The sequence below is a fragment of the Grammomys surdaster genome, unplaced genomic scaffold, assembly GCF_004785775.1.
Source record: "Grammomys surdaster isolate TR1022 unplaced genomic scaffold, NIH_TR_1.0 126185, whole genome shotgun sequence".
Taxonomy (NCBI): domain Eukaryota; kingdom Metazoa; phylum Chordata; class Mammalia; order Rodentia; family Muridae; genus Grammomys; species Grammomys surdaster.
In genome coordinates this window covers 3,060,308-3,070,864 of record NW_021620991.1, presented here as the reverse complement: position 1 = coordinate 3,070,864, position 10,557 = coordinate 3,060,308, and the positions used below count along the sequence as shown (strand labels likewise).

The window sequence follows — 10,557 nt, the reverse complement described above, 5'->3', positions numbered from 1 at the left end:
TGGTGATGGTGGTGGTGGTGGTGGTGGTGGTGGTGATGGTGGTGGTGGTGGTGGTGGTGGTGATGGTGGTGGTGATGGTGGTGGTGGTGGTGGTGATGGTGGTGGTGATGGTGGTGATGGTGGTGGTGGTGGTGGTGGTGATGGTGGTGATGGTGGTGATGGTGATGGTGGTGGTGGTGGTGATGGTGGTGATGGTGATGGTGGTGATGGTGGTGGTGGTGATGGTGGTGATGGTGATGATGGTGATGATGGTGGTGGTGGTGATGGTGATGGTGATGGTGGTGATGGTGATGATGGTGATGATGGTGATGGTGGTGGTGGTGATGGTGGTGATGGTGGTGGTGGTGATGGTGGTGGTGGTGGTGATGGTTAGAGTGAGGTTCGAAGTTGGTCCTCGGTTCCCTACTTGGGGTCACCGTGCTTCGTTCTCCCTCAGCCCCTCAGCACAGAAAACAGTCACAGGTGAAGCCCACTGAGAGAAGGAGAGCCCTGGAGTCAGGGACCATGCAGCCTCTGCGATGGGTAGCCCAAACACAGGGGTCCCTGAAAGAGCCTGCGTTCCCCGGGTGGAGTTCTGGATAAGATGTTAGATTAGGCACAACCTTGAGAAGTCCCAGGTCCTTCTTGTATTCCGGGAAGTGCGGTCCCACAGACCCCTCTGGAACCTCATTTCTGGTTGCTTTGGAGTTGTGGGGGGGGGCGCATCTGTTGGGGTGAATGAACTGCCACGCGGTGTGGCTGCCCCTCCCCCCACCTGCTTCTCCTGGGCCACAGCCGCAGACTGCTCAGACTGGGCCCCACGCTCACCTTCCTTCCCCACACCCGCGCTCTGACATACAAAGTGCTTGTCCAGGCGGTCACTTAAGATGCTCTCAGCTAAGCACTGAGCGGGAGTCCGGCTCCGTGTGGTGACAGATGGAGCCAGGCCCCGGGAAGCTCCGATAGTATTGGTTTTTTTGAGGGAACTGTCACCTGGAAGGTTGGGGCAAACCCAGGTCTCAAGGAAGCATCCTTCTTCCACCACCCTGCTTGGATTTTTACTGTGTCAGCCAGTGACACGGTCTTATCACCCAGCACAATTCCACCACCGCCATCACCCAGCGTCCTCATGGGAAGGGGCCTGCAGTCTGCTGTCTGTGGCCAGGTCAGCTTCTGCTTATCAGAGTCCACGATTTGATCCTTTGGCCACAGGAGGTTGCTGGGGCGTAGGCAGCCAAGGGCAGCTGAGAACAGTACTGGAACCAGGCCGCCTCTAAGAACCCTGTTTCCCGTATGAACCCGGGGATTGTGCTCCCGCCTCAGGCAGGGCTGAGGAGCCAGTGCAGATAGACCTGAAAGGCAGACCTCTGCAGCAGTCCTGGCATTCCTGAGGCCACAGTTCAAGAGAGGATGTGATCTTGCAAGTATAAACCCGAGCATCCAACTCTTCTCTTAGAAAACCATCTCCTGGAGTTAGCTAAAGACGGGGTCAGAGGTCCTTAGGTGTGACGGGGCTATGATGGGGAGCGGCTGTGAAGGGCCAGGCCCCGAGTCTGCATCTGTATCACAGAGTGACCCAGAGCCACTCCACCTCGGGATCAGACTGGCTTTGCTGGAACGCCACACATCCACCCCTGACTCCCGCTCTGACCTTTTCCCTAGGAAAGCGCGTGGTACAGGCACAGAAGCTGGCTGACGTGGACAGTGAGCTGGCCGCCATGCTGCTGACCCACACTCGAGCTGGCCAGGGGCCCCAGGCTGCAGGCCAGAATGCAGACGCTGTGCACAGGCGCAAGCTGGAGAGGATGCGGCTGGTGCGCCTGCAGGAGGCTGGAGGGGACTCTGACAGTCGCAGGATCGGCATGCTGGTGAGAGACTTCCTCAGACCCCGCCATCCCTCTCTACAGTCCACCCCCTCCCTCTTACGTATGCCCTGTTTGCAGGAGAGAAGAGACCTGGACTTGTGGGCCAACAGGAAATTTTGCAGTTGTAATTCTTAGGAGAGCTTTTACTAAAAGGTCTCCCACACTCAGGGGCCCGGGCTTCTGTGTCAATACGTCAAGCAAATTTAAGTCCAAAGGCCTTTTGACTGGTCCCCTCTGCCATCTCAGCCTCCTTAGCCTTGGATCGAGGGACTCAGGGTGCCGCTGCCCCCCGGGAACCTCTCGGGGTCAGTAAGTGCTGCAGACTAGCTTCATGTTATAGTGCAAGCTGGAGAACACATCGGTGTTGTACCCCACTGCGTTGCTGGGGCAGGAGGCAGGGAGGCAGGGAGGCAGTTAAGCCGCACTGAGGCTAGTTGTCAGATGTGGACCCAGCCCGAGGTCAGTGGGATGCTGAGCTGGCCCATGGGGCTTACACCTCCTCTTGTGGACTCAGGTCCCAGACAGGCTCTCAGCGCCACGTGTGCAGGGGACCTGCTGGGCATTGTGGTTCTTTCTTATGTGATGTCACCATTGACACTTCTCCTCCGATGTGCCTGGTGTCCCTCCCTGGTGGTTAAAGGGGTCTCTTAGGAGCGTGTGGGATCTTCCAGCAAGCTGGGATTCGGTGCTCATCATAAGATGTGGTCCCCCATGTTTGACAGGCCCAACACAGTGTCCGTGCACAGCACTCACGGGACCTGCAGGTCATCGATGCCTACCGGGAACGCACCAAGGCAGAGAGCATCGCCGGGGTGCTGAGCCAGGCCCTCACCACCCACCACACACTGTACGCCACGCTGGGCACGGCCGAGTTCTTCGAGTTTGCACTTAAAAACCCACACAACACTCAGCACACGGTGGCCATTGAGATCGACAGCCCTGAGCTCAGGTAAGGAGTGCTGCCCTGCCAGCTGTGTGTGTGTGTGTGTGTGTGTGTGTGTGTGAGAGAGAGAGAGAGAGAGAGAGAGAGAGAGAGAGAGAGAGAGAGAGAGGGGACCGGCCAGCTGTGTGTGTCCCAGCTAATTGTATGTGTGACCCAGACAGCTGTGTGCAGCTGTGTGTGTGTGTGTGTGTGTGTGTGTGTGTGTGTGAGAGAGAGAGAGAGAGAGAGAGAGAGAGAGAGAGAGAGAGAAACACAGCCAGCTGTGTGTGTGTGACCCAGCCAGCTGTGTGTGTGGGGTGCATGCTCTGGGCTGATGTGCTTCCGGCGTGGAGGCCAGGCTGGCCTCTGCCCGGGCTGGCCTCTTCCCCCTCATCTGAGGGTCCCTGGATGGTGGGTGCATCCCCTTTGCACAGCATGGTCCTCACATTGTCCCTGTCACCTAGCATCATCCTCGACAGCCAGGAGTGGAGGTACTTCAAGGAGGCCACCGGCCTGCACACACCCCTGGAGGAGGACATGTTCCACCTGCGTGGGAGCCTGGCACCCCAGCTCTACCTGCGACCCCGGGAGGCTGCCCACATCCCGTTCAAGTTCCAGAGCTTCTCCATGGGCCCCCTCACCCCGACACAGGTATGATGCGAGACGCAGACACAGCAGGGGAGCGCTGTCCAGTGCTGTCCAGGTGGCAGAGCGGAAGAGCCAAAGGGATAGAGTGTGTGTCTGTGTTTACAGATCCCTGTTCCCTGTGCCAGGGGGATTAGCCTGACTGCTGCCTGCTCCTCTTGCAGCTCAGTGTGTGCTCCTCACCAGGGCTGCCCGGGTCCTTGTCTCTCCTTGTGGGTGTCAGGGGAGGGCGTGGCCGAGTGCCTGCCGCCATCCCTGTGGTTGGCCCCTTCCCCCGCAGCGCGTGCTCTTCTCCACAGCTGCGGCAGAGGCACTGGGAAGGGATATGCCAATCGTGTATGAGTGTGAGAGGGAGGGACACACTGAAGCTCTGACCTCTTCAACAGTTGGTCCTGCACGGTCACAGTTCAGCTGGCTCCGCGGACAGGCCACAGGGCAGTGGCTGGGTCTGCCGCCGGACAAGGCTGTAGGCAGCATTGAGCCACAAGAGCCCTGCGAGAGCACAATGGCGAAGCTCTGGCGCTCGTGGCCCCGGCTGCCCCAAGTCCTGATTGTCACCCGATTCGCCTTGACCAGCCCTGTGCTGCTCCATGTCTCACAGGCCCCTGCTGAGATGCTCTCAGAGAAGGACGGCGAGTCTGGACCCCTTTGGAAGTGCAGCGCCATGCCTACTAAACACGCCAAGGTAGGGGGCTCAAGATGTCCTGCAGTCTCAGTCTTGGCACGAGTCAGGCCTCTGAGTGCTCCAAGCTAAGCATATGGTGTTTGCCGATAGACCTTTGGTCCTGACCCCACATCCTCTCTCCCCTCCCGGGTGGGATCTAAACTGGAATAAGATGTGGCAGGGACCAGGAAGCCTCAGCCGTGCCCAGACAGTGGCTCAGCCCATGACAGGGTCCAGCATGGATGGATTGCCCTGGCGTCTTCTGTGTAGCCTTGGCTCTGTGCACAGGAAGCGAGAGGTCCCAGTGCCTGCTGGTTACCGTCCCTTAAACAGAGCTGTCAGAGCACATGGCCACTGGGCAGCGTTCTAAAGGGGTGTGCGTGTGTCTGTGTGCACGTGTGATACATGGATAGATGGGTGGATGGATGGATGGATGGACAGACATAGGAAGGAAGGAAGGAAGGAAGGAAGGATGAGGGGCTCTTCCTAGAAACAAGCCTTCAGCTACGTTCTTTCAATAGCCTGCTGAGAGGATGTACTTTGGAAGATCTGAGATTTTGCCACCTCTCTCGTAGTAAATGTCTTTCGTGGAACTTTGGCCTCTACCTCTCCTCCCTCCCAGAGACCTTGCCCAGTGCAGTGTGGCCTGAAGGCTGCCATGTTCCCGAGTCTCACTGTGGTGCAACCCTCGAGCTGTGCCCGCCAGGCTGTGAGAACTTGTGTCTGATTTGCAAGTAGAGCCTTGGCTTCACCCGTGTGGAAGGGAACACATGTGTCGTTTTGTGCTGAAGAAAGTGTCTGAGCTAGTACTGTCGCTGGTCACCTGACTGGGGTCCTTCGGCTCAGGCCAGGATACTCCAGCTCCTCATTCCTGTGGTCCACCCTTTGCTGTTTGTTGTGGGGATCAGCAGCAGCAGCAGCAGCAGCAGACAGCAATACCCCCTGCGCCTACAGCTCTCACCAGGTCTCTGGTAGCTGGACACTTAGCTCAAGTGTTAGTTCCATGTAAGCCAAGGATGTCAGGGTTCCTTACCTGACAGCAGCCATTATTACAGTCCTGGGCCTGGGATATCCAAGACCTTGGCCCCCAGAGACTTGGTAGTTTCTGGAACTCTCCCAGTAGCCAGGAACTGCAGTTTGTCTCTGGCTTGGTTTAGCCTTCCTTGGCCTCGGATCTCATCCCTGGTTCTGCATCCACCATCCCTCCTTGTCCCTGCCGTGTGACCACTCGGAACTACTCAGCGGCCCCTCGTTGCTACTTGGAGGCGGCCGGTCGTGCCACTGCTTGAGCCGCTTGTCCTGCTGGACTCTCGCCTCTGCCTCTTCAGCTGCAAGTAGCTGGCTGGTCGGCTGCCTCTGCAGTTCGCAAGCTTGTAGCCGCAGCTCTTCCTGGTCTGCTCAAACTGGGCAAGGGAAGCCCTTCATTTGACCCTGTGTCGCAGTACCGGGAAGGCAGGACCCAGTGTCTCTAGCCAGCTTTAGGTTAGCGTTGAAACTGAGGAACGTCTACAGGAATTCAGATTCAAACTAAAATAATCAGAATTATTATCAGAATGATCTCGCTTCCCGCCCGCCGTCCCCCTCAGGTTCTTCTCAGTGTGTCAAGCGCGTGTCGTATGCCTGTGTCTCTGTGCACGTTTGGACCATGTGTGTCTGTCATGACGAAAGCCCCACCCACCCACCCCCATTATAGTACTTGGCTGTCAGTTCTGTATAGCTGAGTGGTTTTGTAACTACTACTTTGACAGAGGGAAGTTCCTGGCCCTCTTTGGTTTAGACAGTGCCGCCTCTTCCATGGGGGCCAAAGGGCCCAAAGTACTCCGTCCCTAAGCACAGTACTGTTGACCTCTGCAGTGTTCCCACACGCACATCCCAACCCGTGGAAATGAGACTGGAGTAGTTCTTGGCACTGTGTAGTGAGCTGGTCCTCTGGCCTTTCAGGAGTGTGCCTGGCATAAGCTTAGGGCCTGGCATGTCTGGAGGGCACCCCAAGCTGGGCACTATCCCGGGTCCAGCCTGCCGATTCCCTCAGCTGTGCGCTTACAGAGGCATCTCTGACAACTTCTGTGTTTCTCATCTCACTTTGTGGGGTGACGGTGAGATCCTCGTGCTGTCCAGAGGGACCCACGAGGCCACCGTGTATCCATGTCCACAGGTCCTTTTCCGAGTGGAGACTGGCCAGCTCATTGCTGTGCTCTGCCTGACCGTGGAGCCCCAGCCCCACGTGGTAGACCAGGTTTTCCGCTTCTACCACCCAGAACTCACCTTCCTGAAGAAGGCCATCCGCCTGCCTCCCTGGCACACGCTTCCAGGCAAGTCCCACACAGCCCCATGGCTGCCATCGGGCAGGTTCGGTTAACAGGAGGAGGCATCTATCTCTCCATGGTGGCAAGTGGCACCTTCAAAGTTCTGACCTGCATTTATGGTTTGAAGGAGAAGCTTGCGGCTCTCTCTGCAGTGATAAGGTGCAGACCTCTCCTCATCAGGCATGAGGGTGTGCGGGGCTGGTGGTATTGATTCTTTGCTTGCGCTTGGCCATGCCCTCTGATTGACTGCCTGAGGAGAGGCCGAGGAATATGCTGGGTCAGGGTGGTGGCAGCATCTGCGTCCCCGGTCACTCATTTTGTGCGCGCCCACTCTGGGGTAAGTGGCACCTTTCTCCATTTCCAGGAGCTCCCGTGGGGATGCCTGGCGAGGACCCTCCAGTCCACGTTCGATGCAGTGACCCAAATGTCATCTGTGAGGCCCAGAACGTGGTATGTCACACACGTTAGCCCCACCTTGAGCAGATCCTTGGGGGAGCCCCTCCCATCGTCCCTGCATGCCTGCATCCTCCCCTGGGGCTCAAGCTGGGGTTCAGTGCAAAGGGCGGGAGGGCTGTTCTCACCTCCTGAGGGGCCTCATGGAGGGGCTTCCGAGTCTGCTGCTGGCAGAGTCGTTCCCTGATTCTCTCAGTCTGCGTTCTGAGAAGTGAACTGAGCCTGGTAATTTGAGGCGCTCACTAATTGCCGTTGTGCGGAGGCTGAGGGCACCGATTGTATTATGACTGCTCGGGAAGTTAGACGGAGCCTGTGGAATGTAATTATTGAAATCGATACAAGATCAAGAAGCTGTGATCTTCCCGTGCAGTGAGGAAAACCGTGCGGGGGAGGGGGCAGGGCACACCTGCCTTGAGTCACCCAGCAGAGGACTCCTGGCGGGTAGGAACCAAAGGGCGCCTCCTGCTGTGCTCTGCAGGGCCCTGGTGAGCCAAGGGATGTGTTCCTTAAGGTGGCCAGCGGTCCAAGCCCAGAGATCAAAGACTTCTTTGTTGTCATCTATGCGTAAGCACAAACCAGGGGACCGGGGAAGTGGCGGGAAAACGGGCAGTCTGATCTGGGTGTCAAGACGCTCCCCAGTGTCCTGGTGCTCTATGAGGAAAGTGCTGACTCAGGCTTGGCTCTGAGGCCAACTCGGGTTGGGGTTGGGGGTGGGCTTGCTGATAGCATGTTCTATCGCAGAATAGCATAGTAGCCCAAAGAGATAGCCATGAAGAATACCCTCCAAGGGAAGGGACAGTGCAGCCTTCTGAGCCAGCCCAGCGTCCCTCAGACGATTTGCACTGACCCCCCCCCCCCCAGAGCAGCTGAGAGCCTCAGCCCCACTGTCTGTGGCCAGAAGCCGGTCCAGCCACGACTTGACCTCACTCAGCTAAACAGTTCCAGTTGGAGCCCACTGGGAGTTCTTTAAAACTGGGAAGCCTAGGATGCCTCCTGCGGGGCTTCTGACGGTGGGGGCTGTGGGAGTCAGCTGTATTCAGGGGCGAGGGGCTGCGTGCCGCACGCACCACATAAACATTTCTCAGTGGTTCCTCGTAGCAGCCTGTGAACACCCAGTCCCATTTTATGACTTTGCCATGGAATCTCATGATTTTGCCATGGAATCTCATGGTTGACATTTGATGTCAGACTTTGGGCTCAGGCCTGTGGGCCCTACCACAGCCCCAGCTCGAGAGGGTCCAGGTTAGCACAGGGTGGCTAGCCCCAGCCCTGTACACAGGGTTCCCCCACTGCTGCTCTCTGCAATTCTGCCTGTGGCTGCTTGGCTCCCAGCCCTCCTGGAGGCATCCCTAGTGAGTCTCTTTCTGCTAAAGATGTGTGGATGGTCCCTGTCACCTGCAGGGATCGCTGGCTGGCGGTGCCTGTGCAGACATGGCAGGTCTGCCTCCATTCCCTGCAGCGTGTGGATGTTTCCTGTGTCGCAGGACAGCTGACCCGTCTGTCCCTCGTCCTGCGGGGGACACAGACTGTTAGGAAAGTGAGAGCTTTCACCTCCCATCCTCAAGAGCTGAAGGTATGGCCCTTCTTGGAAGTGGGGTTGGGGGTCTCTTTGCTGCTCTGAGTCTATCCTTGCCTGGCGTGTAGAGGCACGGAAGGGTGGGCCGCAGCACCGCAGTGGCTGGTGGTGGTGTCCACAGCTTCTCCCCACTGAGCTACCTGTAATGAAAACTGCCCCTCGCTGGGTGTGGTGTGGAGGATGAGGGACCAGTTCATACCCTAAAGGCTTTTGGGATTCATAAAAGGTGACTGTCGGGAACTGCATCACCTCAGGGGGGCTGTGCCCTGACCTCTCCCTTGTCCCTGAAGACAGACCCTGCTGGAGTCTTTGTGTTGCCACCTCACGGGGTACAGGACCTGCACGTGGGTGTGAGGCCAAGGAGGGCTGGCAGCCGCTTTGTCCATCTCAACCTGGTGGACGTGGACTACCACCAGCTGGTCGCCTCGTGGCTCGTGTGCCTCTCCTGCCGCCAGCCGCTCATTTCCAAGGTCCGTAGGCGTTGGGGTCAGGTTGGGGGCACAGACATCACAGGACCTCTGTTGTGTCTTGTGGGTGACGGCAACACCTGGCCTCGGGACCTAGCTACCCCGATCCAGGGCCGTGGGTGAGGCTGAGTGGGCCTCTGGGATGGCTCTGGAAGGCTGGTCTGTCTTATCTTAGTGGATATCCCAGGCTCCCGGGCCAGGTAGAACATCTGTACTAGGGAACTACTCAGGTCAGCCAGTAGCCACTGTGTCTCTGTTCCACCCCTCCCCCTAGGCCTTTGAGATTACCATGGCAGCAGGGGACAGGAAGGGCGCCAACAAGAGAATCACCTACACCAACCCCTACCCTTCTCGGAGGACCTACCGTCTGCACAGCGACCGCCCCGACCTGCTGCACTTCAAGGAGGACTCCTTCCAGGTGCTGCCCCTGTGGGTTGGGGTGTGACAGGAGATAGTGCTACACTCAGGCTCCCCGCTGACAGGCTCTGGAAAGTTGGGGTCACTTAGGCCCCCTGGGAAGTGCTTCAGGTCGCAGGGAACCCCTCCTGGCCCTCCTGCCCTCCAGTGTCACCACAGGCAGATGGATTTCCTCTGAGGATACATGACTGAACCGGGAGGGTGCGAGTGGGTGGCTGGAGCGCAGGGCCATCCGTTAGTGGGTCGAGGGACTCCATATTCCTTGCAGAGTGTACCTGGGAAAGGGGCACCACTGGCTCTCCACACAGCCCTGAGTAAGCACCAAGCAGCAGCAGCCTTGGGCCTGCAAGGGGCTGCCTGGTCCTCAGGGCCTCCATCAATCTCGGGGGCTGGGTCTTCGCAACCCGGATGTGCCCTAGGTGGAGTGTCTTGCCCACGTGACCTGCCTGCCTCAGTTCTAGAAGAGCAGAAGGAAGCCGAGGAGATGCTAAAACTCCCATGCTCTTTCAGGTGGCGGGAGGAGAGACCTACACCATCGGCCTGCGTTTCGTGCCGAGCGGCAGCCCCGGGCAGGAGGAAATCCTGATCTACATCAATGACCAAGAGGACAAGAATGAAGAGACATTCTGTGTGAAGGTCCTCTATCAGTGAGGGGACAGCGTGAGGCCAGTGCGCACTCCAGAGAGCCCCTCCCTGCAGACGTCACTGTGACTCCAGGACTGGCTGAGTGGAGAGAGACAGAGGTGTTCCCGGCCATGGTGTAAAACACCTCAGCTAAGCTGAGAGTAACCCTGAGTGGATGTGACCTCCAGGTGGGTCACAGCCGTGGCCCACTCTGCCTGTGACACACACAAGGCTGTGTGACACCCCGCGACTCTCAGACCGTCACCGTCTAGAACAAACTGTATTTTATAAATCATTTCCAATGACAAAATTATGTTTTTCTCACTAGATTTTTTTAATGAGCATAATATATTTTAATTTGCTATGTATTTTATACTGGAATTCTTTTGTATCTGTTTATTTTTTTTAAGTTATTGAATGAAACACCTCAACTTCTGCTGTCGTCTCTTCTGATGTTTTTCTGGGGTTCCGTCTGCTGGAGTGATGGGGTATGGGGCCTGCAGCTCCCAGTCCTGCCTGAGGGGGGCGGGGTACCTGCTGCCCTCCAGCTAGGAGAAGGAGGCAGCATCAAGTGGGTAGTGATAAGCAGTGTGTGCCCCCTGCCACAGTCCTGTGCCACTGTCTGCCAAGGCCCGCTCC

General features: G+C 57.6%; 1 protein-coding gene across 1 annotated transcript in view; it reads left to right on the top strand.

Moving 5' to 3' along the window:
- The window catches only part of Nphp4 (nephrocystin 4), an 85,887-nt gene extending 75,636 nt beyond the window's left edge, over positions 1-10,251 (top strand). Inside the window, exons 20-30 of the mRNA XM_028757866.1 lie at positions 1,642-1,847; positions 2,567-2,793; positions 3,231-3,417; positions 4,013-4,096; positions 6,231-6,387; positions 6,746-6,831; positions 7,313-7,398; positions 8,236-8,407; positions 8,701-8,880; positions 9,152-9,295; positions 9,805-10,251. Coding sequence (XP_028613699.1) covers positions 1,642-1,847; positions 2,567-2,793; positions 3,231-3,417; positions 4,013-4,096; positions 6,231-6,387; positions 6,746-6,831; positions 7,313-7,398; positions 8,236-8,407; positions 8,701-8,880; positions 9,152-9,295; positions 9,805-9,945 — 1,670 coding nt within the window. The 3' untranslated portion in view covers positions 9,946-10,251. The remainder of the gene's footprint in view (positions 1-1,641; positions 1,848-2,566; positions 2,794-3,230; positions 3,418-4,012; positions 4,097-6,230; positions 6,388-6,745; positions 6,832-7,312; positions 7,399-8,235; positions 8,408-8,700; positions 8,881-9,151; positions 9,296-9,804) is intronic.
- Positions 10,252-10,557: the final 306 nt, after the last annotated feature.